Source organism: Natrix helvetica (assembly GCF_964273705.1).
Source record: "Natrix helvetica genome assembly, chromosome: 5".
Classification (NCBI taxonomy): domain Eukaryota; kingdom Metazoa; phylum Chordata; class Lepidosauria; order Squamata; family Natricidae; genus Natrix; species Natrix helvetica.
In genome coordinates, this window is record NC_138551.1 from 2,239,051 (window position 1) to 2,266,204 (window position 27,154).

At 48.0% G+C, this 27,154-nt stretch overlaps 1 protein-coding gene across 5 annotated transcripts in view; it reads right to left on the reverse strand.

The window, feature by feature from the left end:
• The window catches only part of LPP (LIM domain containing preferred translocation partner in lipoma), a 177,065-nt gene that overhangs the window by 115,172 nt on the left and 34,739 nt on the right, over nucleotides 1–27,154 (reverse strand). For 4 of the 5 annotated variants that reach the window (XM_081956071.1, XM_081956072.1, XM_081956070.1 and 1 more), the window contains exon 3: nucleotides 3,728–3,930. In XM_081956071.1, coding sequence (XP_081812197.1) covers nucleotides 3,728–3,920 — 193 coding nt within the window. In that variant the 5' untranslated portion in view covers nucleotides 3,921–3,930. Of the gene's footprint in view, nucleotides 1–3,727; nucleotides 3,931–4,359; nucleotides 4,491–27,154 lie in introns of those variants that run through there. The other variant, XM_081956074.1, reaches the window with a different exon arrangement.

A 27,154-nucleotide genomic window follows, 5' to 3' on the forward strand; every position in this document is an offset into this window, starting at 1 on the left:
GAAGGATCTTGACAAACTTGAACATTGGGCACTATCTAATAAAATGAAATTCAATGGTGAAAAGAGTAAGGTTCTACATTTAGGCAACAAAAATGAAATGCACAGGTACAGTATAGGTGATACCGTGCTCAATAGTAGTAACTGTGAGAGGGATCTTGGAGTCCTAGTGGACAACCATTTAAATAGGAGCCAGCAGTGTTCAGCAGCTGCCAAAAAAGCCAACACAGTTCTAGGCTGCATCCATAGAACAATTAATCAGTGGAACAGAAGTTGCCTCCAGAAGTTGTGAATGCCCCAACACTGGAAGTCTTTAAGAAGATGTTGGATAGCCATTTGTCTGAAACAGTATAGGGTTTTCTGCCTAGGCAGGGGGTTGGACTAGAAGACCTCCAAGGTCCCTTCCAACTCTACTATTGTATTGTATTGTAACAGAGGGAGAGAATCAAGATCACGTGAAGGGTTAATACCACTTTATAAGGCCTTGGTAAGGCCACACTTGGAATATCTGCATTCAGTTTTGGTCACCACGATGTAGAAAAGATGTGGAGACTCTAGAAAGAGTGCAGAGAAGAGCAACAAAGAGGATTAGGGGACTGGAGGGTAAAACATATGACGAACGGTTGCAGGAACTGGGTATGTCTAGTTTAATAGAAAGAAGGACCAGGGGAGACATGATAGCAGTCTTCCAATATCTCAGGGGTTGCCACAAAGAAGAGAGAGTCAAACTATTCTCCAAGGCACCTGAGGGTAGAACAAGAAGCAATGGGTGGAAACTAATCAAGGAGAGAAGCAACTTAGAACTGAGGAGAAATTTCCTGCCAGTTAGAACAATTAATCAGTGGAACAGCTTGCCTCCAGAAGTTGTGAATGCCCCAACACTGGAAGTCTTTAAGAAGAGGTTGGATAGCCATTTGTCTGAAACGGTATAGGGTTTCCTGCCTAGGCAGGGGGTTGGACTAGAAGACCTCCAAGGTCCCTTCCAACTCTGCTATTGTATTATTCTATTTTTTTTCTTTTCATATATGGCAGGGGTCCCCAAACTTGGCACCTTTAAGACCCGTGGGCTTCAATTCCCAGAATTCCCCAGCCAGCTATTTATGGTATGCCAAATAGACCTCTTAAAACACACACAGACACACACACAGACAGACACGTGAACATATCACAAATCAGCCCCAGAAGCCTATAAAGCGATGCCATCCCGGCCTCTCTCTGTGCGCGTCTCAATTAAATCTGTTCATAATATCCAATTTTTCCTCTCTGCAGTCAGGATGGAAAACTGCTGGGAGGAAAGTGAAGAAGAAAATGAAACTTGGCCGGAGGTAAAGAAGACGGATTTTTTGCTGATAAAAATGACAATTGGGTCCCACGTAGCAGGAAAGCCTCCGGTGTTAGAACTGTTCGTAAATAATAATAATAAGAAAAAATCCAATTTGCCAAGGTGAGTTTTAGCTGGAGGCCCCGAGAAGAGGCCTCCGGAGGGTCCTCATTTCTGAATGCCCCCGGGTTGTTTTCTGGGGAGGGGAGACAGAAGCCTCCCCCCAAAATCATACAAGGAACGGTTGCGGGATTTGGATTTGGCCAGTCTAGAGAAAAAAAAGGACTAAGGGAGACATGATAGCAGACTTCCAGTGTTTGAGGGGCTGCCCCAAAGAAGAGGGGGTCGGTTTATAGTCCAAAGCACCGGAAGGCAGGACGAGTAACAATCGATGGAAACTAACCGAGGAGACAAGCAACCTGGAATTAAGGAGAATCTTCCTAACAGTGAGGACAATTAGCCAGTGGAACTACTTGCCACTAGAAGTTGTGGGTGCTTCATCACTGGAGGTTTTAAAGAAGATACTGGAGGGCCACTTGTTTGATATGGTACAGAGTCTCCTGCTTGAGCAGGGGGTTGGACTAGAGGACCTCTGAGGTCCCTTGCAGTTCTATGATTCTAGAAGGAAGGGAGGGGGGAGGGAGGGAGGAAATGGGTGGAAACTAATCAAGGAGAGAAGCAACCTGGAATTAAGGAGAAACAGTGAGGACAATTCATCTGTGGAACAGCTTGCCACCAGAAGTTGTGGGAGCTGGTTTTTAAAAGGAGATTGGACAGCCACTTGTCTGAGATGGTATAGGGTTTCCTGCTTGAGCAGGGGGTTAGACTAGAAGATCTCCAAGATCCCTTCCATCTCTGTTGATGTTGTTGTTGATGATCTTGATCTTGATCATCTCCTTCTCCTTCTTTTCTTCTTCTTCCTCCTCCTCCTCCTCCTCCTTTTCCTCCTCTTCTTCTGGGCCTCTCTCGCAGTGACTTCTCTGTGGCTGGCCTCTCCAGTTGGAAATACTCGTCCTCGACTTGCCCTGGATGGAGCTCAAAGTCTCCATTGCCAAGCATGACAGTTGTTAAGCAGGTTCCACCCCATTTTACAACCTTTCTTGTTAATCCTCTTCTTAAATGAATCACTGCAGCTTTAAATTTGGCTTCCTTCACTGATTTTGTGGGTCAGAAGGTCACAAAAGGGGATGTCATTATAGCAGGACACTGCAACCGTCATAAGCACGAGACTTTGGGTGGGTGGGGGGAACCAAAAGTCCAGCTGCCTTTTGGGGAATAAAGCACTTGTGGGATAACATTTAGCACCCACTAGGAGTCAGAAAAAGTGGATTGGACTTTGTACATTTGTGGCTACGTAGGGAATTCTAGGCTGGTTCCTCGCTTGACTCCGTCCCCATGCCTTCTCCGGCAATTTTGCAATTTAGAAGGAAAGGAAAGTCCCTTGCAGATAGGACAAGAATAAGCTTGCTTTATTTTATTTTATTTTTAAAAGGAAGAGGCAGACTTCATGGTTTAGGGATGAAACTTTCCCTGCTTGAATACTTTCACTTCTCGGGTGCAATTAAAGCTACCTGGCGAGAATTACGAGAATGGAGACATAGCCGACAGCCTCCCTTCCTCTGGTCTCCAACTCAGTTTTACAGTTTTGTCATTCTTTGCTGAAGAAATTGGAGCAAAGTCTGGTCGGGGTATTGTTAAAATCCCTTGAGGTCAAGTCGAGCTTCAGTTCTCGATGCAAAAACACACAAACACACTCACGCAGCAAAGTCTGTTCCCCCACAGCCGACAGAAGATGGAAAAATCCATTTTTATTCTGGACTCCACAATTCGAGCTATTTCAATGTAATGGACAAGGTCTTTTTTTTAAAAAAAATGTATGGGTGTGTATGTAATTTTTTCCACCCACACACCCCTGGCCCCAAGGACAGCTTGTTAAAAAAAAAAGAACCCTCAAATGCTACGATAAAAATTTTTTTCTCAAGTTCCATTATAAAAGAGGCACAGAAGCGCAATTAATTTTTCCCGTCTTCAAACCTCGCATTTTCGTTCCAGTTACAATTGTTATCTCTTTCTCTGTCTCTTGTACTTAAACACACACACACTCTCACACACACAGTCCGCAAACAAGCTTTTTATCCAACGTTTCCCTGGATTTTCTGGTTCTTAATATCTACAAGTATGAAAGATAGAGACAGACAGACAGACAGACAGAGAGAGAATGGGACAGAGAGAAACAGAGAGAGACAGAGAGACAGACACAGACACAGACACAGAGACAGAGAGAGAGAGAGAGAGAGAGAGAGAAAGAGAGAAAGAGAGAAAGAAAGAAAGAAAGAAAGAAAGAAAGAAAGAAAGAAAGAAAGAAAGAAAAGGATGCAATTTGCAAAAATAAGCGAAAAAAAATCTTACCTTCTAGTTCTCCTGCCCGGTAAGGATTGTATTTCGGCTTGGGGGCTACCACCGGAGCAAATTTTTTGGGGGTCTGCTGTGTGGATATGGAAATGCTGGGGGTGCCAAATGCGTGGGTGGTCTCCATCCTTGCGGTGACGTGCCCCACCGGCTCACTGGGGTTCTTGGGGGGCAGCCAGGCGGGGCGAGACATCGCTCAGTTCCTAGGGGGGAAAGAGGAAATTTTGCTGCTTAATTTTTTTTTTATGGTTTACGGATCGTCCGCGTCTTACAACCAAAAGGGACCCCAAAATTTCTGTTGCTAAGCGGGACAATTGTTAGGTGAGTTGAAGGATGGACTTCCACAGGCAGCATGGAGAATCGATCAATTCATTGGTCATTCCATGGATGGATGGATGGATGAATCAATCAATCAATCACATGCAGCCATGATCCATGGAGTCCTTCAACCCACACAGGATGGCAATGATTTTGGGGTCCTAGTAAGTGTGTAGAAATGTGTTTTTATTTTTTTCAAATTGTGCTTTCAGTCCCTTGTCTGAAATGGTACTTGAGCAAGGAGGGGATGGACTACAAGGCCTCCAAGCTCCCTTCCAGCTTCAATTCTAGATTCTAGAATTCCTTCTTGATACCTTGGAGTACCAGGCCTTCCATGATCCCCCGCTCAGAGGATAATAGGGCTTGTCATCCGAGATATCTGGAAAACAGCACATCAGAACGGGTTTCGGAAGGAACTGTTAAGTCCAGCTGACCATCTTTATTTCTAATAAAGGAGAATATATTTGAGGCTGAGGGTTGACAGGGGGGAGCCCTTGGTGCTCTCTGAGCTGGGTGGTTTTCTTGCAGACGTTTCATGACCCAACTAGGGAACGTCATCAGTGTTAGAAGAGAGGGGAGTTTGCTCTCTGTTTATAATTAGTTCCTTCTAGCACTGATGATGTTACCTAGTTTGAGCAAGGAAACCACCAAGCTCAGATAACATCAAGTACCCCAAAGTTCTTTTTCTTTCTTTCTCCCTCCTTCCTTATTCCTTCCTTTTCCTTCCTCCCTCCCCTTTTCCTTCCTTCCTTCCTTCCTTCCTTCTCCTCCCTCCCCCTTTCTTTTTTCTTTCTTCCTCTTCCTACCTTTTCCTTCCTCCTTCCCAGTTTCCTCCCTCCCCTTTTCATTCCTTCCTTCTTCTCCCTCCCTTTCTTTCTTTCTTTCTTTTCTTTCTTTCTATTCCTTCCTCCCTCCCTTTCCCTTCCTTCCTTCTCCTCTCTCCTTGCCTCTTTTTCTTTCTTTCTTTCTTTCTTTCTTTCTTTCTTTCTTTCTTTCCTTTCTTTCTTCCTATTCCATCTCCTTCCAAGCTTCCTCCCTCCCTTTTCCTTCCTTCCTTCTCCTCCCACCCTCTTTCTTTCTTTCTCCCTCCCTATTCCTTCTTTTTCCTTCTCAGTTTCCTCCCTGCCCTTTTCCTTCCTTCCTTCCTTCTCCTCCCTCCCTCTTTCTTCTTTCTTTCTTCCCATTCCTTCCTATTCCTTCCTCCTTCCCAGTTTCCTCCCTCACCTTTTCCTTCCTTCCTTCCTTCCTTACTTCTCCTCCTTTCTCCTTCCTTCCCTATTCCTTTCTTTTCCTTCCTCCTTCCCAGTTTCCTCCCTCCCATTTTCCTTCCTTCCTTCCTTCTCCCTCCTCCCTCTTTCTTTTACTTTCTTTCTCTCCCTCCCTCCCTATTCCTTCCTTCCTTCTCCTCCCTCCCCCCTTCTTTCTTTCTTTCTTTCTTTCTTCCTTCCTTCCTTCCTATTGCTTCCTCCTTCCCAGTTACCTCCCTCCCCTTTTCCTTCCTTCCTTCCTCCTCTTCTTTCTTTCTTTCTTTCTTTCTTTCTTTCTTTCTTTCTTTCTTCCTATTGCTTCCTTTTCCTTCCTCCTTCCCAGTTTCCTCCCTCCCCTTTTCCTTCCTTCCTTCTCCTCCCTCCCCCCTTTCTTTCTTTCTTTCTTCCTTCCTTCCTTCCTATTCCTTCCTCCTTCCCAGTTTCCTCCCTCCCCCTTTCCTTTCTTCCTTCCTTCCTTCCTTCCTTCCTTCCTTCTCCCTCCCTCTTTCTTTCTTCCTTCCTTCCTATTCCTTCCTTTTCCTTCCTCCTTCCGTTTCCTCCCTCCCCTTTTCCTTTCTTCCTTCCTTCTCCTCCCTCCCTCTTTCTTTCTTCCTTCCTTCCTATTCCTTCCTTTTTCTTCCTCCTTCCCAGTTTCCTCCCTCCCCTTTTCCTTCCTTCCTTCCTTCCTTCCTTCCTTCCTTCCTTCCTTCCTTCCTTCCTTCCTTCCTTCCTTCCTTCCATCCTGAAGATGTTACCTAGTTGAGTCATTAAATGCCTGCAAGAAAACCACCAAGGTCAGAGAGCACTAAGGATCCCTCAATCTTTATTCTCTTTTTTCTTACTGCAAGAAAATATGACACCTTTGTCCAACACCGCAGGAGCTACAGGAAGTTCTTGAATTATGACCACAAGGGAGCCCAAGGTTTCCATTGCTAAGTCAGACTTATTAAGTGGGCGTTCCTGCCACTGTTGTTAAGTGAATCACTGTGGTTGTTAAGTGAGTAACATGGTTGTTAAGCGAATGCGGCTTCCCCTTTGACTTCCCAGAAGGTCGCAAAAGGGGATCACGTCATCCCAAGAAACTGCGGCCATCATAAATGCGAGTCGTTTGGGCCTCTCACCATACTCCCCTCCCGAAATTTCAATTCTGGGGTGAGCCAAGCTCCCAATAATCATTTTAATTGTATTAGAACATGCAGGCAGCTAGTCCTCAACACAACCACAGTTGAGCCCAAAATTTCTGTTGCTAAGGGAAGCATTTGCTCAGTGAGTTTTACCCCACTTTATGACCTTCCTTGCCCCGGTTGCTAAGCGAATCCCTGCAGTTGATCATTTAGCTGTTAAGCGAATTTGGCTTCCCCGTCAACTTTGCTTGTCCGACGGTCGCAAAAGGGGATCGCGTGACCCCGGGATGCTGCAACTGTCGTAAGTACATGCCAGTTGCCAAGCCTTTGAATTTTGATCACGTGACCACCACCCCGCCCGGGGCTGTTGCTATGGTCACAAGCGTGAAAAAGTCTATTATTCGAACCGCTGAACTGCCGACCTTTCTGATCGACAAGCTCAGCATCTCAGCCACTGAGCCACCGTGTCCCTTTGCAAATCAATAGTAAATCCTTTTTCAACCGATTGATGGGCGATGCTTGGGAGAGGCCCAGGTTTTGTTTTTTCTTTTCTTTTCTTTTCCTCTTAAGGCCCCTACAGATGGCTGGATTTTTCTCTTTGGATTCTCTACAGCATTGCAAAATAATCAATGTTTTCTTCTTGCAACGGCAAACGAGAGGCACCGCGCCATGCCGGCCAACGCTGCCAGATGAAGCTTGCTTACAGCAGCTCATGCAAACCCAGTTATATTTATAAATGTTCCACTTTTCTCCGCTCCGCTCGCTAGTAAAACAAGGAACACCAACAGAGGGGGCGGGGGGGGAGAGACGGATGGAGACGAGGCTGCAATCTGTTGGCTGCAACCGGCTGGACACGCCATGCGGAGGTCAGCTGAGAGAAATGACGATTTGGAGGATGGAGAACAAGGGTGGGGTATTTAACAGAGTTGGAAGGGAGCTTGGAGGTCATCTAGTCCAACCCCCCTGCCCAAACAGGAGACCCTACACCATTTCTGACCAATGGAAGTCCAGTCTCTTCTTGTAAGCCTCCAGTGATGAAGCTCCCACAACTTCTGAAGGCATCTTCTGTTCCATGGGTTGATTGCTCTCCCTGTCAGGAAATTTCTCCTTATTTCCATGTTGATTCTCTCCTTGTTCAATTTCCATCCATTATTCCTTCTCTGGCCTTCAGGTGCCTTGGAGAATAGCTTGACTCCCTCTTCTTTGTGGCAACTCCTGAGATATTGGAAGACTGCTATCATGTCTCCCCTGGTCCTTCTTTTCATTCAACTAGACATACCCAGTTCCTGCAACCGTTCTTCCTATGTTTTAGCCTCCAGTCCCCTAATCCTCTTTGTTGCTCTTCTCTGCACACTTTCTAGAGGCCCAACATCTTGGGAGCTACAGGAAAGCCCCCCCCCCCCCCCCTCAAACCAAGATTGCATCACAGAGATCACAAGGCCCAACAGGAATCTGTTGCCAAGCCATGTCATATATAGAAGAAGACTTTGGTCTCCAAGACTGCAAGATACACAGAGAGGCATCTTCTAGGCTTGAAGAAGCTTTTCATTTCAAGGTCCCTCTATGGATGGAGAGAATTGCAAATACTTTGGAAGACAGATTCAAGATCCTATAGGATCTGGAAAGACTTGAGCATTGGATCCTATCGAACCAGATTCAGTTCAGAAGTATGAAAATTAAGATGCTGCACCTACGTTGGAAAACCCAAATGCACAGGTACAGTATAGGTGGTACCTTGCTCAGTAGTAGTAACTGTGAGGGGGATCTTGGAGTCCTAGTGGACAACCATTTAAATAGGAGCCAGCCCTGTGCAGCAGCTGCCAAAAAAGCCAACCCAGTTCTAGGCTGCATCAACAGAGGGATAGAATCAAGATCACGTGAAGGGTTAATACCACTTTATAATGCCTTGGTAAGGCCACACTTGGAATATTTGCATTCAGTTCTGGTCGCCACGATGTAGAAAAGATGTGGAGATTCTAGAAAGAGTGCAGAGAAGAGCAACAAAGATGATTAGGGGACTGGAGACTAAAACATATGAAGAACGGTTGCAGGAACTGGGGATGTCTAGTTTAATGAAAAGAAGGACCAGGGGAGACATGATAGCAGTCTTCCAATATCTCAGGGGTTGCCACAAAGAAGAGGGAGTCAAACTATTCTCCAAGGCACCTGAGGGTAGAACAAGAAGCAATGGGTGGAAACTAATCAAGGAGAGAAGCAACTTAGAACTGAGGAGAAACTTCCTGACAGTGAGAACAATTAATCAGTGGAACAGAAATTGCCTCCAGAAGTTGTGAATGCCCCAACACTGGAAGTCTTTAAGAAGATGTTGGGTAGCCTTTTGACTGAAACGGTATAGGGTTTCCTGCCTAGGCAGGGGGTTGGACTAGAAGACCTCCAAGGTCACTTTCAGCCTTAGATTCTATGATTCTAGTAAGAAGGAAGGAAGGAAGGAAGGAAGGAAGGAAGGAAGGAAGGAAGGAAGGAAGGAAGGAAGGAAGGAAGGAAGGAAGGAAGGAAGGGCAATGGGTGGACACTCCTCAGGGGGAGTTGAACCTAGAAATAAAAGAGAAATTTTCTGAGAGTGAGGACCATTAACCAATGGAACAGCTTGCCACAAGAGGTTGTGAATGCTGCAACACTGGAGGTTTCTAAGAAGAGACTGGACTACCATTTGTCTGAAATGATATCGGTTGTCCTGCTTGAGGCAGGGGGTTGGACTAGAAGACCTCTGAAGACCCTTGCAGTCCTCTGTTTCTGGAAGGGAGGGAGGAAGATAAGGAAGGAAGGAAGGAAGGAAGGAAGGAAGGAAGGAAGGAAGGAAGGAAGGAAGGAAGGAAGGAAGGAAATGGATGGAAACTAACCCAGTATAGGATCTCCTGCTTGAGCAGGGGGCTGGACTAGAAGACCTCCAGGTCCCTTCCAGCCCTAGAATTCTACAATTCAAATTACAAGAAAGTAGATTTTAAACTATATCCAGCAAGGGATATAGATGCTTGTTGGTGATGGATTCTCCTTCACTTGGTGGCTATGCAGCTGGGCCACCTGTTGGAGAGGGTGGGACAGATGGCCTTGAAAGTCCCTTCAAACACCCACTCAATCATTAAAAAAACAATTAAACAAAACCCCAGAGAACAACTTCTCCCCCAGCAGCTGGTGGGGCTCCAAGGATTCCAGTCCAGGAGGTTTCTCCTTGCAGCTGTTCTGGGGGCTTCCTAAAAGTGTGCCTTTGGTTCCTGCCTGCTGTTGGCACTTCGGTTTGGGGCAGAAGCAGAAGGAAGAGATGGGGAAGCCCCTTTGGGGGGGAAACGGGGGTCTTTTCTCACTTGGGGAAGGGCTCAGCCTCAGCGCTGGGAACTCTGGCCCAGGAATATAGGAATAAGGCTTAGACAGGAAACCAGTTTGGGGAAGAAGGCAGAACATAAAATCAGAGGGCTGGAGGGAACCTTAGAGGTCTTCTAGTCCAACCCCTCCCCCCTGCTCAAGCAGAAGGCCCTATATACTATTCAAGTCAAATGGTGTCTAATCTTTTCTGAAAGGCCTCCAGTTCTTAACTTCTGGAGACAAGTCGCTGCACTGAATGATTGTTTTCACTATTAGGAAATTTCTCATTATTTCTAATTTTCCGCTCCTTCCTTCCCTCCCTCCCTCTCTCTCTGCTTTCCTTCCTTCCTCTTCCTCTCGCCTTCCATTTTTCTCATTCCCATCTCCGTCTTCCCTCTCATTGCTTTCCTTCCTTCTCCTCTTCTTCCATTCTTCTCATTCCCATCTCCTTCCTTCCCTCCATCCCTCTCTCTGCTTTCCTTCCTCTCTTCTTCCATTCATCTCATTCCCATCTCCTTCCCTTTCTCTCTGCTTTCCTTTCTTCGCCTTCTTCTCTACTTCCATTCTTCTCATTCCCATCTCCTTCCTTCCTTCCCTCTCTTTCTCTCTGCTTTCCTTCCTTCCTTCCCCTCTTCTTCCATTCTTTTCATTCCCTTCTCTTTCCTTCCTTCCCCCCTCTCTGCCTCCCTTCCTTCTTTCCTCCCTTCCTTCCCTCTTCCCACATCCCTCTCTCTTTGCTTTCCTTCCCTTCCTCTCTCCTTCCATTCTTCTCATTCCCATCTCCTTCCTTCCTTCCCCCTCTCTGCTTTCCTTCCTTCCTCTCTCCTTCCATTCTTCTCATCTCCCTTCCTTCCTTCCTTCCTTCCTTCCTTCCTTCCTTCTTTCCACGGGTCCTATAGAGGTAGTCCTCGACTTACAACAGTTTGTTTAGTGACCGTTCAAAGTTACAATGGCACTGAAAAAAGTGAGTTAGGACCCTTGCAGCCTCCGCGTGGCCCATGCGATCCAAATCCACATGATTGGCAACTGTCTCATACTTATGACGGTGGCAGTGTCCCCGGTGTCAGCTGATGCCCTTTTGTGACCTTCTGACAAGTCAAGGGGGGGGGAAGCCTGATTTGCTTAACGACCGTGTGACTAACTTAACAATCGCAGGGATTCCCTTAACAACGGTGGCAAGAAAGGTTGTACAATGGGGCAAAACTCACTTAACAAATGACTCATTCAGCCACAGAAAGTTGGGGTGGTCGTAAGTCGAGAACTGATTGAAAGCCAGCTGGGAGGGACACAGACTTTGCATGGGAAAAAGATTCATTCATTCAAAACATTGCAGTTACCCACCCACCCCCAAAAAAGTTATATAAATGCCTTAGAAAGACATGGACTTGACCTGAGCCAAAAATGTATAGGCAGTCCTCGACTTACGACAGTTCATTTAATGACCGAAGTTGCAACAGCCCTGGAAAAAACTATTTATGACTGTTTTTCATACTTACGACCGTTGTAGCACCCACAGAGTCACTTGATCAAAATTCAGAGGATTGGTAACTGACTCATATGTATGACGGAAGCAGCGTCCCGCGATCCCCTTTTGCGACCTTCCGACAAGCAAGGCCAGATTCGCTTAACGATCGGGCTACTCACTTAACAACTGCAGCGATTCGCTTAAAGGTTGTGGCAAGAAAAGTCACAAAACGAGGCAAATCCTGCTTAACAAGCGAACGTCTCGCTTCACAAGAGAAACTTGGGACTCGGTTGTGGCCGTAAGTCGAGGACTATCTGTAGCTACTCAGAAAAGCCAAGAGATTTGGGGAAATGCCCCACCCTTGCAAAGAGATCAGTTGATCCCTGGCTCCATTTGGGTCTTTTAAAGTTATATTTTTTTATTTAAAAAAAATCACAGAAAAACGAAGAAAAAGTGTCAAAACACGAGATAATTATAATGTGATTATTGTACAGAGTGGAAAAACGAGGCATGGAAAAGGGTTTTTAAAAAGTGGGAGGGAAATGCAGAAGAAAGGAAAAAAGTATAATAATATCTCATAGCAATTAACAGTTGCATTTCTATATATAGTTACCTAATGTAAATATTATTCCAGCCCATAGAGATTGGTTTTTCCTGACAAAACCATGGAACTGCCATGCCTGCTATTTTCTTGCGCCTAGTCCAGCTCTGCTGGCTGGGGAATTCTGGAAGTTGAAGTCCACAAGTCTTAAAGTTGCCAAGTTTGGACACCCCTGGACTAGTCTTTCTATTCCTGGTGGCCTCCCATCCACAGGCCAATTAAGCCCAGTTCTCAGCAGCCTGGGGAAATGGCCAGGACCACCCAGGCAGGGACCGAGGGAGGAGGCCTCCTGCCACTCGGACGCAACTCCGGGGACCGTGGCAGGGCTGAGCAGCAAGAGGGAAGGGGGCCATCTCTTGCCTTCTCCCAGGATAGGTTTTGACTTTGCAATTCCATCCAGAGCCTGGGAGATCCTGGTGGTCTCCCATCCCGATTTTAACTGGCCCAACGCTGCTTCGTTCTCCCGACCCGCCAGCTGAGACAAGGAATCACCAGTTCCTGCAGGAAACAGAGATTTTGCCTGCAGTAGCAAAAGGGGAATTGGTGATGGATTTTTGGGGGGGTGGGATAGTAGGGAAGTGGGAAGGGAAGGAGAGGAAGGAGGAGGCTAGAAAGGAAAGGGTAGGAAAAGAAAGGGAAGGAGGGGAGGGGAGAGGAAAGAAAATAAAGGAAAGAAAAGGAGGGAATGGAGGGAGGGAAGGGAAGAAACGGAAAGGGAAGGAAAGAGGAGGGAATGGAAGGAGGGAGGGAGGAAGGAGGAATGAAGGAAAGGTGGAAAGGAAAGAAGGGAGGGTGGGAGAGAGGGAGGGAGCGAGGGAAGGAAAGGAAAAGAAAGGAAAGAGAAGGAGAAAGAGGAAGGAGGGAGGGAGGGAAGGAAGAAAAGGTGGGAAGAAAGGGAGGGAGGGAGAGAGGAAAGGAAAGGGAAGGAAAAGAAAGGAAAGAGAAGGAGAAAGAGGAGGGAAGGAGGGAGCAAGGGAGCGAGGGAAGGAAGGAAGAAAAGGTGGGAAGAAAGGGAGGGAGGGAGAGAGGAAAAGGAAGGAAAGAGAAAGGAAGGGAAGGGGAAAGAGGAGGGAGGGAGGAAAAGAAAGGAAAGAAGGAAAGAGGAGGGAAAAGGGGAGGGAGGGAGGAAGAAAGGAAGGAAGGAAAAAAGATAAGGAACTAAAAGGCAAGGAGGGAAAGATGGGAAGGAGGAAGGAAGGAGGGAAAGAGGAGGAAGGGAGGAAGGAGGGAGGCAGAAAGGAGGGAAGGAATGAAGGAAAGAAAGATGGGAAGAAAAGGAGGGGAGAATGGGAGGGAGGGAGGGAAGGAAACGAAAGAGAAGGGAAAAGAGGAGGGAGGAAAAAAGATAAGGAACTAAAAGGCAGGGAGGGAAAGATGGGAAGGAGGAAGGAAGGAGGGGGAGAGGAGGAAGGGAGGAAGGAGGGAAGGGAAAGAAAAGAAAAGAAAGGAGGAATGCAAAGGAGCCGAAATCCCCCGCCTGCAGCCTGACCAGGAGGCAGAAGCTGTCATGTCAAAGTCGGGGAGCAACGGAGAACAAGGCGACTTTGGGGTTTTTTATAGCTGACATTCACATTCAAGGCTGCAAATAGCAGCTCAGGCTCAATATGGTGACAGAACGGGGGGGGGGAGGGAGCAATGGGGGGGGGGTTCAGAGTCTCCAGGTTTTTTAAAAAAACCAGCCTCATTTGGGGGGGGGGTCTTGCCGTCCACAGATGGAGAAAGGGACAGGCTGACCCATCAACATACGGACGGGGGGGGGGGGAGAGCGGACTCAGGCAGGAGCCCCCCCAGGAAGGTCTCGGAGGCTTTGCCCCCCCCCCCAAACTGGGCCTAACAGCCGCTATCCAAGACCTCGGGAGGGGCCCCTCCCAAACTATTTTCAAACCTTCTTCCAGGGGAAGATGGGCAGGTGGTGGTCCCCCTTCCTCTCCTCCCCCCCCCCCGGCAGGATCTGCTCCCACTTTAGCCTCTTGCAAGGATTTCAGCACGTCTCCCATTTACAACGCTGGTGGTCCTCGGCTTACGACCGCTCGTTCAGTGACAGCTCAAAGTTAAGAATTGATGGCAGAGACTCAGGACAGGTCCTTGCACGAGGGAGGGAGGGAGGGAGGGAGGGAGGGGGTGTAAAGGAACAAAAGGAGGGAGGGAGGGAAGGGAGGAAGGAAGGTGGTGGAAAAGAGGGAGGGAGGGAGAAAAAGTGGGAAGCAAAGGAAGGAAGGAAGGAAGGAAGGAAGGAAGGAAGGAAGGAAGGAAGGAAGGAAAGGGAGGGAGGGAGAAGGTAAAAAGGAACAAAGGAAGGGAGGGAGGGAGGGAGGGAAGAAAGGCTGGGAGGCTCCCTGCAGGGCCACCCCAAGGACATCTGCTGGTCCCACCCTGCCAAAGAGAGGTGGGTGCCTCCTAGCCCCTTCCCCTGCCTATTTCCCTCTTCCGGGGTCTTTTGCCCCTGAAGCCAGGAAGACCTTCCCCTCCTTTAGCCCCCCCTTCCCCCCCCCGTCAGGCCTTAGAAGACCCGGAGTTTCCTCCAAGGGCTGAGAGAAGATGGGATCCGTTTTGCCCCCCAGTTAGAAGTTGACTTGACGCCAGGCGGTTTTAATGCTTTAATGTTTGAATCTGTTTTGATAGGATTTTATAGGTTGTTTTAACTCTGGATTGGGAACAGACCATTTCATTCTCTCTTTCTTCCTCTCCCTTTCTCTACCTATTTTTCCTTTACATCCGTCCCTTTTCCTTCCCCTTTCTCTATTTCTTCCTCCCTTCTCCTTCCTTCCTCCCTCCCTTCTCCTTCCTTTCCTTCTTTTTTCTTCCTTCCCTTCTTCCACCTTTCCTCCCTCCCTTCGTTCTCATTCCTTTCTTCTTTTTCCTTCCTTTCCATTTCTTTTCCTTCTCTCTCCCTCCTTTCTCCTTCTTTCTCTTTCCTTCTTTCTCTTCCTCCCTTCCTTCTTTCTCCTTTCTTTCCTTCTTTCTTTTCTTCCTTCCTTCCCTTCTTTCTCCTTCCTTTCCTTTCCTTTCTTCCCTTTTCTTTTCCTTCATTCTTTCTCCTTCCTTTCCTTTTCTTTTCCTTCCTTCCTTCTTTCTCCCTTTTCTTTTTCTTCCTTTCTCCTTTCCTTCCTTCTTTCTTTTCCTTCATTAGTTCCTCCCTCTCTTCTTCCTCCTTCCTTTCCTTCTTTCTCCTTCCTTCCCTTCTTTCTCCTTCCCTCCCTCCCTTCTTTCTCCCTCCTCCCTTTTCTCCTTCCTTCTCTTTTCTTTTCCTTCCTTCTTTCTCCTTCCTTCCCTTTTCTTTTCCTTCCTTCTTTCTTTCTCCTTCCTTTCCTTTCTTTTCTTTCATTCCTTCCTCCCTTCTGTCTCCTTCCTTCCTTCTTTCTCCTTCCTTTCCTTTTCCTCCCTCCCTTCCTATCTGCTTGCCTGCCTGTCTGCCAGCCTACCACCCACCCAACTCACCCATAGCTGATTCTGGGCAGCTTACAACATTTAAAACATCCCATCCCAGAAGCTGCTAAGGCAGATCCTACACACACACACACACACAGCCCTCCCCACAGCACCCACAAGTGAAGCATCTAAAGGCTCTCCATAAGTAACTCAGTTTCCCCTCTGGTGCTTGGACCAAGGAGCCTGGTTCATCTCCCTCTCAACCCAGGTGGCCTCTGACCCTTGTCCGTCCTCCAGCACCTGGATCCTTCAAAAAGCCCCTCGAAAACCCCCAGATCTTCTCCTTCTCCATGCCAACCCAGCCAGAAGCAAAGCAAACCCACTTTTGATTGCCATGCTATAAAATAGACGTGGAGACTCTGGAAAAAGGGCAGAGAAGAGCAACCAGGATGATTAGGGGACTGGAGACTAAAACATACAATGAACGGTTGCAGGAACTGGGCCTGGCTAGTTTAATGAAGAGAAGGACCAGGGGAGACAGGAGAGCATCTTCCAATATTTGAGGGGTTACCCCAGAGAGGAGGAGGGGGGTCAAGCTATTTTCCAAAGCACCCAAAGACCAGACAAGGAATAATGAATGGAAACTGACCAAGGAGAGATTCAACCTGGAAATAAGGAGGAATTTTCTGACTGTGAGAGCAATCAACCGATGGAAGGGTTGGGCGAGGGGTTGAACTAGATGACCTCCAAGGCCCCTTCCGACTCTGTTAAAATCGGCCGATGCAAAGTGTGCCCCCACCCATGTGCCCACTGCCCCCCCCGGCAGGACTCCCGGGGGAGGGGGGGAAAGCCGTGCGCCAACGTTTCCCCGAAGCGCCTGGGGAGTGCAGCCTCGGCTTCCGCGGAAAGCCTCCCTCGCCGGTCTCCCTTCCTTCCCCGCCTGGCACCTTGGGGAGTCTTGCAGGAAGCCGAGTCGCCGTGGTGGTCTAGCCAAACCCTCCAAAACAGGCTGGCATCCCTTCTAATTGGTCCGTGCCCCAATATGTTTTCCTGAAAAGGCCCATATGCTTCCCCGCAGCTCCCCATATGCTTTCGGAAGGAGGGAGAGAAAATATTGTCTTAGTCACGGGCAGAGACACGCGAGAGGCGTTTGGGGAGGAGAGTTTGTGTGTGTGCTTGTGTGTGCGTGTGTGTGTCTGCGTGTCTTTGTGTGCAAGGAACCCCACACGGGGGGCAAGGGGGGGGCGGAGGGAGTTGGCACCGTCACAACACCGAGGCGAAAAAGCCTCGCGCTCCAAGCAAAAGCCTTGAGGGAGCTTACAAAAACTCCCTTCGCCAACTTTGGGGTGGCTTGCAAACGTTGCCACTGGCAGCTGGTCCTCGACTTACGATGCTCTGTTTAGGGACCGTTTGAAGTGGCAGTGGAAAAAGTGACTTTGGGCCACTTTTCACGCTTGCAACCCCTGTAGCGTGATCCAGGCTTAGATGCTTGGCAATTGACTCGTATTTATGACGGTCATACTGCCCCCCCCGTCACGGGATCCCTTTTTGCCATTGCCCAACAAGCAAAGTCAACCGGGAGGGATTCATTTAACGACCGTGGGACTGGCGTAACGACTGCAGTGCTTCACTTAACAACAGTGGCAAGGAAAGTCGTAAAGCGGGGAGAAGCTTCCTTTACCACTGTCTTGCTGAGCAACGGAAATTTTGGGCTCGATTGTGGTCGTAAGTCGAGGATTAGCTGCACTCAGGATTCACATACCGGTAGTCCTCGACTTATGACCACAATCAAGGGCAGCCTTTTCATGGCTAAGCCAGGCGCTCATTCAATGAGCTGCACCCAGTTTTGCAATTTCTTTTTCCCCACGGTTGTTAAGCGGATCTCTGCGGTTGTTATGGGAATCAGTTGGTCGCTAAACGGATCCGGCTTCCCCCTTTGATTTTGCATGTCGGAAGCTGGCTGGGAAAGTCACACAAAGCAAAAACCGTTGTCAGTCCATGCCAGTTGCCAAGCGACCAAGTTTTGATCCCGTGGCTCTGGGCGTGTTGAGACGGTCATTAAGTGTGAAAAATGATCCCAAGTCTCTGGTTTCGATGCTGTTCTTAGACCCATCGCTAAATGAATGGCTGTTAAGTGAGGACTAGGCTTCATTGCAAGCCAAGAGTTTTCCTTGGATGCTTTGTGGAGAAATGAGTCAACTTACGACCATTCACTTAGTGACCGAAGTTACAACAGCACTGAAAAAGGTGACTTACGACCATTTTCCACACTTACGGCCCTTGCAACACCCTCAGGGAAACGTGATCAGAATTTCACATGTTTGGCATCTGGCTCATACTTACGACGTTCGCACTGTCACATGATTTCCCCTTGGTGTCCTTCTGACCAGCAAAGTCCGATGGGGGAAACTAGATTCGCTTAACGTCCGTGTTCCTCACTTAACACTCACTTCCCGACGGTGGCAAGGCAAGGTCGCCAAACGGAGCAAAACTCCCTTTAACGATTGCCTTGCTTAACAACGGACGTGTCGGGCTGCGAAAATTGTGGTCGTAAGTCAAGGACAAGCCGCAGGTGCTCCCCCTCCCTGAAAAAGGAGGCTCTCCCCTCCCAAAAACAGGCAAAACGGGTAATCAAGAGGGCACGAAATCAGACAGGAGAGAAAATGCAGAAAAATAAAAGGGGATTTTGTGCCTTGTTTGTTCCGTCTGTCTCGAGTGCGGAATTAGCATCCGAGCCCTTCGTCTGCGTCTCCGGGCAACTGCGAAGGGGGGAGGGGGCTTCTAACCGGATCCAGCCCCCAAACCGCCCCCCGGCCTACCACTCCAAAGCGGCCTTTATTAGCGCCGACAAAAGATTTGTGCGGTAAACAAAGTCCTTCACCCATCTCTGTGACGCGAGGCGGGGGCACACGATGAGGTCAATGCAAGGTGCAAAAGTCCAGCTCAGGTGCCCATGCACGGGTCAGCTGATGGCTGGGGGAGCAAACAGGGGTCCCTGGTGCAGGTGGGGGGGGGGTCAATTCTGGCCCCTGCCCTCCCATTCATCCACCTGCCTCCTGCAGAGGCCTTGCAAACATCTGGCTGTTTGAGAAAGCACCACACCACACCAAAGGAGGGAGTTGTGTAACAATGTTTGGGCAGAGGATGCATTTGGGGAGGGGGCTGCAAAGATTCACAGGGGGGGTGGGGGGAAGACAGGGACAAGGAGAGGTGGTCCTCAGGTTACGGCCACGATAGGGAGGAGAATTTCCACCGCTGAGCGAGGGCGTTGTTAAGAGAACGTCACCTGGCTTTACAACCTTTCTTCCCACGGTTGCTAAGTGAGTCACAGGTGGCTGGGAAGGGGGCAGACTAGCTGACACTAGAGGGGTAAACGGGGGTCTCGGGGCAGGGTGTGTGTCTCTGCCCACCCATCCCTGTTTCTGCCTCCTGCAGAGGTCTTGCAAACATCTGGTTGTTTGAAACACTTTTGCAATGAGGGAATTGTGTAACCCAGTTCAGGCATCCATCAACCAGAATAGAGCCGGAAGGGACCCCTGGAGGTCTTCTAGTCCAACCTTATAACAGCTACTGTAGTCCTCGGCATACGGCCACAATTCAGCCCAAAATGTCCGCTGCTGAGTGAAACATTTGTTAAGTGAATTTTGCCCCGTTTTGCATCCTTTCTCCGCCCCGTTGTTAAGTGAAATAATGCAGTTCTTAAGTTAGTCACACAGTTGTTAAGTGGATCTGGTTTCTCCCTGGTCAGAAGGGGGTCACGTGACACACAAACGCACCCAGGGGATACTGCAACCGTCATAACTATGAGACAGTTGCCTGAATTTTGCTCCTGTGACCACAGGGAGGCCGCCAACATCGTTCATTGTGGGGAAATGGTCACAAGACACTAAACGAAGCGCTGTAACTCGAAGACTGCCTGTTCTTCCCTCTTCCGGGCTGCCTTTTCGGTGAGCTGCCTTCGGCCAGCCCAACAGAGCAGGGAAGGCAGAAGCGGCACAGACTGGGGTGCAAAAGTAAAATAAAAGGAATTAAAACACGAGACAGCCAAACCGTTCTTAAATCTCGTTCCCAAGAACTGGAAACAGCCAGGAAGTGGATTTCAAGGAAGGGAAACATTGCAGATCCATTCTTTTTCTTTTTAAAGAACAAAAGAGGGATCAGCCCTAGAGATATTTCTAAGCAGGAATCGACAGGGGTTTTTGGTTTTTTTTTGCCTTTGCACGATCTGGACAAGGGAGCTCCCCTTCCTTCCTGGCTCAGATGCTGCATTCGCACAACCCATTAACCCGGGTTGATTAAAAGCAGAGCGGTTCGCCTTTCGCAGCCGGCTAAGCCTGATGGTCGTCTCTCTCTCTCTCTCTCTCTCTCTCTCTCTCTTGCAGCTCTCAGCACGGGGTGCAAATGCACTCCTGCGTAGTCACACCGATTTGTCTTTAACTACTCGTTCCTCTACTCGTTCCTCCATTCAACCTCTACGTAGCCCATGTCAACCAGGGGACGGAGGGCTCTTTAAGCGGTTAAACCGAACGCCAGGATTAAGGCTAGGCCAGTGATGGCAAACCTTTGCGGCACGGAGTGCCAAGAAGGAAGCACGCATGCCTGTCTGGGCTGCAAGCCGGAAGAGGAGCTGCCCAGGGGGCATGTGCCCACCGGAAAATGAACTCCCGGTTTCCGGCACTTGCATTGCTCGCCGGCCAGATAGATTCCTGGTTATTGTCGTGCATGCGGCGATGAACAGCTTGCCAACACACAGGCTGACGCTGGAAAGCTGAAAAACGGCTCTCCCAATTTCCAGCACAGCTGCATCCACCAAGGCCAGCTGATCGTTGTGTGAGCATGCGTGCCAGAAACCTGGAAGAGGAACGTGTGCTGCCATGCGTGCCGGGTGACATGGCTCCACACGTGTGTCATAGGTTTGCCATCAGAGGCCAGGCCAACAGTCAAGTAAACAGTGATCAAGGCAGACAAAGAAGCCAACCCTACACCATTTCAGACAAATGGCTATCCAACATCTTCTTAAAGACTTCCAGTGTTGGGGCATTCACAACTTCGGGAGGCAACTTCTGTTCCACTGATTAATTGTTCTCACTGTCAGAAAGTTTCTCCACAGTTCTAAGTTGCTTCTCACCTTGATTAGTTTCCACCCATTGCTTCTTGTTCTGTCCTCAGGTGCCTTGGAGAATAGCTTGACTCCCTCTTCTTTGGGGAAACCCCTGAGATATTGGAACACTGCTATCATGTCTCCCCTAGTCCTTCTTTCTATTAAACTAGACGTACCCAGTTCCTGCAACCGTTCTTCATATGTTTTAGTCTCCAGTCCCCTCATCCCCTTTGTTGCTCTTCTCTGCACTCTTTCTAGAGTCTCCACATCTTTTCTACATCGTGGTGACCAGAACTGAATGCAAATATTCCAAGTGTGGCCTCACCAAGGCCTTATAAAGCAGCATCAACACTTCACGTGGTCTTGATTCTATCCGTCTGTTTATGATGTTACCTAGTTGGGTTATGAAACATCTGCAAGAAAATAACCATGCTCAGAGAGCACCCAGGAGCCCACAATCCTTCGTCGTCCTCCTCCTCCCCACAAACTCTAACTGCCTTCTAGCACTGATGATGTTACCCACCTGAGTCATAAAACGTCTGCAAGAAAATCCCCCACCTCAGAAAACACCAAGAACTCCCACAGAGCTCCTCCTCCTCCTCTTTTCCACAAACCCCACTCCCTTCTAGAACTGATGATATTACCTAGTTGGGTCTTGAAACGTCTACAAGGAAAGCACCAGCAAGAGCCAAGGATGCCACAGTCATCCTCCTCCTCTCCCTCTCCCTCCTCTCCACACACTCCACTCTCTTCTAGCACTGATGGTATTATCTAATTGGGTCATGAAACGTATACATGCAAACCACCAAGCTCAAAGCGTGCCTAGGACTTCAAAGTCTTCCTCCTCCTTCTCCTCCTCCTCTCCTCACACCCCACTCCCTTCTAGCACTGATAGTGTTACCTAGTTGGGTCATGAAACGCCTGCAAGGACATTCATTTTATAACCTTTCTGGCCACCGTTGTTAAATGAATCACTGCCATTGTTAAGTTAGAAACATGGTTGTTGAGCGGATCTGTCTTCCCAAATTGACTTGCCTCGTCAGAAGGTCGTAAAAGGGGATCGTGTGACCCTCGGGGACACCGCAACCGTCGTAAGTACATGCCAGTGGCCAAGCCTCTGACCCAGGGGAAGGCTGCAACGGCCATAAGGGTGAAAAAATGATCCCGAGTCGCTTTTTTCAGCGCTGTTGGGACTCCGAACCGTCCCTAAACAAACCGTTGTAAGTTGAGGACTACTATAGCTGCTTTCTCAAGGATCTTTTGCACCTCAAAGGCTGTATTTGGGGGGGGGGTCTCTGCAGAGAAAAAAGAGACGGGGCGGATGGAATGAGACCCCCGAAAGGGGTCTCTCACCCGCGCGCCCCTCCCCTTCCCCCTGCAACAACGCCAATTTCCCGGCTCCGAGAACTGAGCTCGCTCGACAAATGTGCGATGCACCCCTTGTTCCGTTTCTAAATATACTCCGGTTGCCATGGCAACCGGAGGGAGAGTGATAGTTCTCACGCACATCCCTCTAATTGTCAGCCGCTGGGGACTGACTCAGGCAAGGAGCGCTGGCGGCGGAGACGTCTTACTGCCATGGTTACCACTGGCGTCCAGATAGAGGTGTCGTCGGAGAGCCGCCGAGGCAGCATGTGGGCGCACCGCAGCCGGGAAACGGGCAGGTGGGCAGAGCTTGGACACCTGGGAGAAGGTAGCCGGAGGGGGCAGGAGGGACAGGTGGGGGAGGGATCATGGGGTCTCAGGTGCACACAGGGGAGCTTGGACCCCCACCGCGGACGGGTTGCCTAAAGGAAAATCGATGAGGAGTTCTTGGTGGTCTCTGCGCTGGGTGGCTTTCTCGCAGACGTTTCATGACCCAGCTAGGGAACGTCATCAGGGCCAGAAGGTTGAGTGGTTGAGTGTTAATCCCACTGGCTTCTAGCACTGTTGATGTTGCCTAATTGGGTCATGAAACGCCTGCAAGAAAACAAGCAAGCACTAAAGACCCCACAGTCCTCCTCCTCTCTACAAACCCTTCTCCCTTCCAGCACTGATGATGTTACTTAGTTGGGTCATGAAATGTCTGCAAGAAAACAACCAAGCTCAGAAAGCACCAAAGACTCTACAGCAGTTTCCTTCTTTCTTTCCTTCCTTCCTTCCTTCCTTCCTTCCTTCCTTCCTTCCTTCCTTCCTTCCTTCCTTCCTTCCTTCCTTCCTTCCTCCTCAATCACCTAGCACTGATGATGTTACCTAGTTGGGTCATGAAACATCTGCAACACAATAATCAACCTCAGAGAGCCCCAAGGACCCCACAGTCGTCCTCCTCTTCTTCTTCTCCTTCTTCTTCTTCTTCTTCTTCTTCTTCTTCTTCTTCTTCTTCTTCTTCTTCTTCTTCTTCTTCTTCTTCTTCTTCTTCCTCCTCCTCCTCCTCCTCCTCCTCCTCCTCCTCCTCCTCCTCCTCCTCCTCCTCCTCCTCCTCCTCCTCCTCCTCCCTCTTCTCAACAAACCCTTCTGGCACTGATGATGTTACCTAGTTGGGTCATGAAACATCTGCAACACAATAACCAAGCTCAGAAGAGCACCAAAGAGTCCACAGTCGTCGTCGTCGTCCTCCTCCTCCTCCTCCTTCTCCTCCTCTTCTTCTTTCTCTTCCTCCTCCTCCCTCTTCTCAACAAACCCTACTCCCTTCTAGAACTGATGATGTTACCGAGTTGGGTCATGAAAAATCTACAGAAAACAAGCAAACTCAGAGAGCACCCAGGATGCCACAATGCTCCTCCTCCTCCTCCTCTCCACAAACTCCCCTCCCTTCCAGCACTGATGATATTCCTTAGTTGGGTCATGAAACATCTTCAAGAAAACAACAAAGCTCAGAGACCATCAAGGACCCCACCATATTTTTCTTCTTCCTCCTCCTTATCCACCTCCTCCCTCCTCCTCCCCCTCTTCCTCCTCCTCCTCCCTTCTAGCACTGATGACGTTACCTAGCTGGGTCATGAAACATCTGCAAAAAAAAAACACCAAGCTCAGAAGAGCCCCAAGGACGCCACAGCTGGGTGGTTTTCTGCAGATGTTTCATGACCCAACTAGGGAATATCATCCGTGCTGGAAGGGAAAGGGTTGTGTATAGAGGAGGAATAGGAAGAGGAGGAGGAGGAGGAGGAGGAGGAGGAAGAGGTGTGGGGGGTACTTCATGCTCTCTGAGCTTACTGGTTTTCTTGCAGACATTTTATGACCCAACTAGGTAATATCATCAGTGCTAGAAGGCAGTGGAGTTGGGGGTGGAGGAGGAGAAGGAGGACCCAGACTTACGACCATTATAGCATTTCCCCTCGGTCACGTGATCAAAATTTGGGCACTTTGCAACTGACAATGGAATTATGACGTCATCTGTTATTGTCCCAGTCAGTTTCCCCCAGTTGAGGGTGAGCTGTGTTCACTTAATGACCATGTGATTCGTTTAACAACTGCAGGGATTCAATCAACAGCTGTGGCACTGATTGGGGTAGATTGTAATTGGGGTAATACTCCAATTTAAATTTGTAATTTCTCCAATTCCATTTTAAACTGTTTAGTAATAATTTGTGTCTGGAACTCTGCACTTTGATATGGCCCAATCTATGAAATAAAATAACAACTGTGGGAGAAAAAGATTGTAAATTCGGGTGTAAACTTGTTTATCAATGAAATTGTGGTTGTAAATTGAGGATTGCCCATATTGGATCTTGCCAGGCCTGAGCAAACTCAACTTAGCACTTTACTCCAGGTTGAAAGTCGGTGCCTGATCTGCAGCTGCCCTCCCAAAGATGCATCCAGGTTAGGAAAAATAATCTGGATTAAAAGCACAGCGAAAAGGGACAATCGTGAAGCCTAGGATACAGATTCGTCTCGATTTACGGCCACGACTGAGCCCCCAAAAATTATTCTGCTAAGCCAGAGAGCGGTTAAGCAAGTCACGCCCCATTTTACGACCTTTCTGGCCACAGTTGTTAAATCAATCACTGCAGTTGTTAAATAAGTCACACGGTCGTTCGGTGAATCTGACTTTGCGGGTCAGATGGGGAGCACGTGACCCCGGGACGTTACGACCGTCGTAATTATGAGTCAGATGCCAGGCAATTGAATTTTGATTACTGCAATGGTCATAAGTGTGAAAAATCGTCAGTTTTTTCGGTAACCGGCCACTAAACGAATGGTTGAAACCAAAGACTACCCTTATAGCATAACCGGTAATAATAATAATATTTTTTTATTATGATTGAACTTGTCTAACCCTTTGCCAATTATCCATAATTTGTTTCCATGGTGGTTTGTTAAACCTGCTTTATGGTTTTCTCACTACTCAAACGTTACAAACAGTTCCTGGTTGTTGTTTTTTCCCGCAGTGGTCTCTTATAGTTTAATTAGCTTTTTTCCGTGATAAAAAGGTCCACCTTTCGTCCTACATTTTCTAAATGTCAAGAGGTGTGTTTTTGGCCCTTTTTTTTTCCTTTTCAAAATAGATGCAAAGCTAATACCCACCTAGGAGTAAATAATAAGGGGTCTTTGCAGCCTGTAAGTTGTTTCTCTGGTGTTAGAACTAAATTCAGTTTCATCCTTTCACCCCATTCAACTATTATGGACTGAAATCAGCAAGGCTTTTAAATACAATTTTGTCCATTTGCAAGGTTTTTTATTTATTTTTAAAATCACACTTTTCTGGATGTCTTGCCGGAAACATAATTTTTTCTACAGGAAGAAAAATCCAGTGTTTTATATTTATATTTATTTATTTATATTTATTTATAAATAAAGATGACGTGGAGTGTTAATACCACTTTATAAGGCCTTGGTGAGGCCACACTTGGAATACTGCATTCAGTTTTAGTCACCATGATGTAGAAAAGATGTGGAGACTCTAGAAAGAGTGCAGAGAAGAGTAACAAAGATGATTAGGGGACTGGAGACTAAAACATATGAAGAACGGTTGCAGGAACTGGGCATGTCTAGCTTAAGAGAAAGAAGGACATGATAGCAGTCTTCCAATATCTCAGGGGTTGCCACAAAGAAGAGGGAGTCAAACTATTCTCCAAAGCACCTGAGGGTAGAACAAGAAGCAATGGGTGGAAACTAATCAAGGAGAGAAGCAACTTAGAACTGAGGAGAAACTTCCTGACAGTTAGAACAATTAATCAGTGGAACAGAAGTTGCCTCCAGAAGTTGTGAATGCCCCAACACTGGAAGTCTTTAAGAAGATGTTGGATAGCCATTTGTCTGAAACGGTATAGGGTTTCCTGCCTAGGCAGGGGGTTGGACTAGAAGACCTCCAAGGTCCCTTCCAACTCTGCTATTGTATTGTATTGGAAAGGAAAAGAAAGGAAAGGAGAGAGGGAGGGAGGGAGAAGAAGGGAAGGGAAGGAAAAGAGGGGAAAGAAAAGGAAAAAAGAGGGGAAAGGTAAGGAAAGAGGGAAGGAGAAGAAGGGAAGGGAGGGAAGGGGAGAAAAGAAAAGGAAAGAAGGAGGGAGAACTAGGGAAGGAAAGAGGGAGGGAGGGAGAAGGGAGGAGAAGGCAGAAGAGAATAGAAGAACGGAACAGAATAGAATAAGAGGGGAAAGAAAAGGGGAGGGAATGGGAGGGGAAGGGAAGGGAGGAGAAAAACTACAGGATGGAACAGAACAGAATATAAAAAATTGAACAGAATTAGCCACACAGTTTGTTCCACAGCCCATTCAATCAGAGTTTTGTTCCGCAGTCGGATTTCCCGAGCATCGCTAGATTCCACTGAGAGGGGAAAATGAGGAATAAATTGGATCTCTTCCGCTGCAGAAAAATTAGCCACAACACAATTCCAGGTGCTATTTTTACTCACCCGTGGCCGAAAAAAACCCTCAACCACCCCAGACGTACACCAGGCTTTAAAGTCTCCGGGTGGCTGATTTTTGGATTGCAAACCCTTGTTTTCCTCCCCAAACGCCACTCGAGACGTCAATCCTGATTTTCCTCAAACGGGAAACGGCTAATTATTTGGGCCACGTAGGATTAGGGAGGTGATTTGCTTAGCGGCTGTTTTTGCAGCCAATGGAGCAGGCAAATTGCAGGAGAAAAGGCTCCCAGCAAATTCCTTAATTATTAATTTATCTGGATATAATTCAGAAAAACCTCGGATCCAAATCAAATTATTCAAACATGCCACCAAACAAGAGGGGGGAAAAACGAAGCGAAAAGCAGAAACTGTTATGCATCCCTTTGCATGAATCCTAAAGGCATCCCGTTCTTTCCCTCTGCCTTGGCTTTCGCATGGGACGTTAAGTGAATAATTGCAGCTCTTAAGTGAATCACGGGGTACTTAAAAGACAATCTGGCTTCCCCCATGTCGGAAGCTGGCTGGGAGGGTCGTATATGGCAGGGGTGTCCAAACTTGGGAACTTGCTTCTTGTTCTACCCTCAGGTGCTTTGGAGAATAGTTTGACTCCCTCTTCTTTGTGGCAACCCCTGAGATATTGGAAGATGCTATCATGTTTCCCCTGCTCCTTCTTTCTATTAAACTAGCCATGCCCAGTTCCTGCAACCGTTCTTCATATGTTTTAGCCTCCAGTCCCCTAATCCTCTTTGTTGCTCTTCTCTGCACTCTTTCTAGAGTCTCCCATCTTTTCTACATCGAGGTGACCAAAACTGGATGCAAATATTCCAAGTGTGGCCTTACCAAGGCATTATAAAGTGGTATTAACCCTTCACGTGATTCTCTCCCTCTGTTGACGCAGCCTAGAACTGGGTTGGCTTTTTTGGCAGCTGCTGCCCACGGCTGGCTCCGATTTAAGGGAAGGTCCCCCTTATCTTGCAATCAAGCCGAAAGAGAAACAGTCCAGCTCAGCCACATGGACCCTCCTGGACAAATATTCAGAATTGGTCACGGATGACTA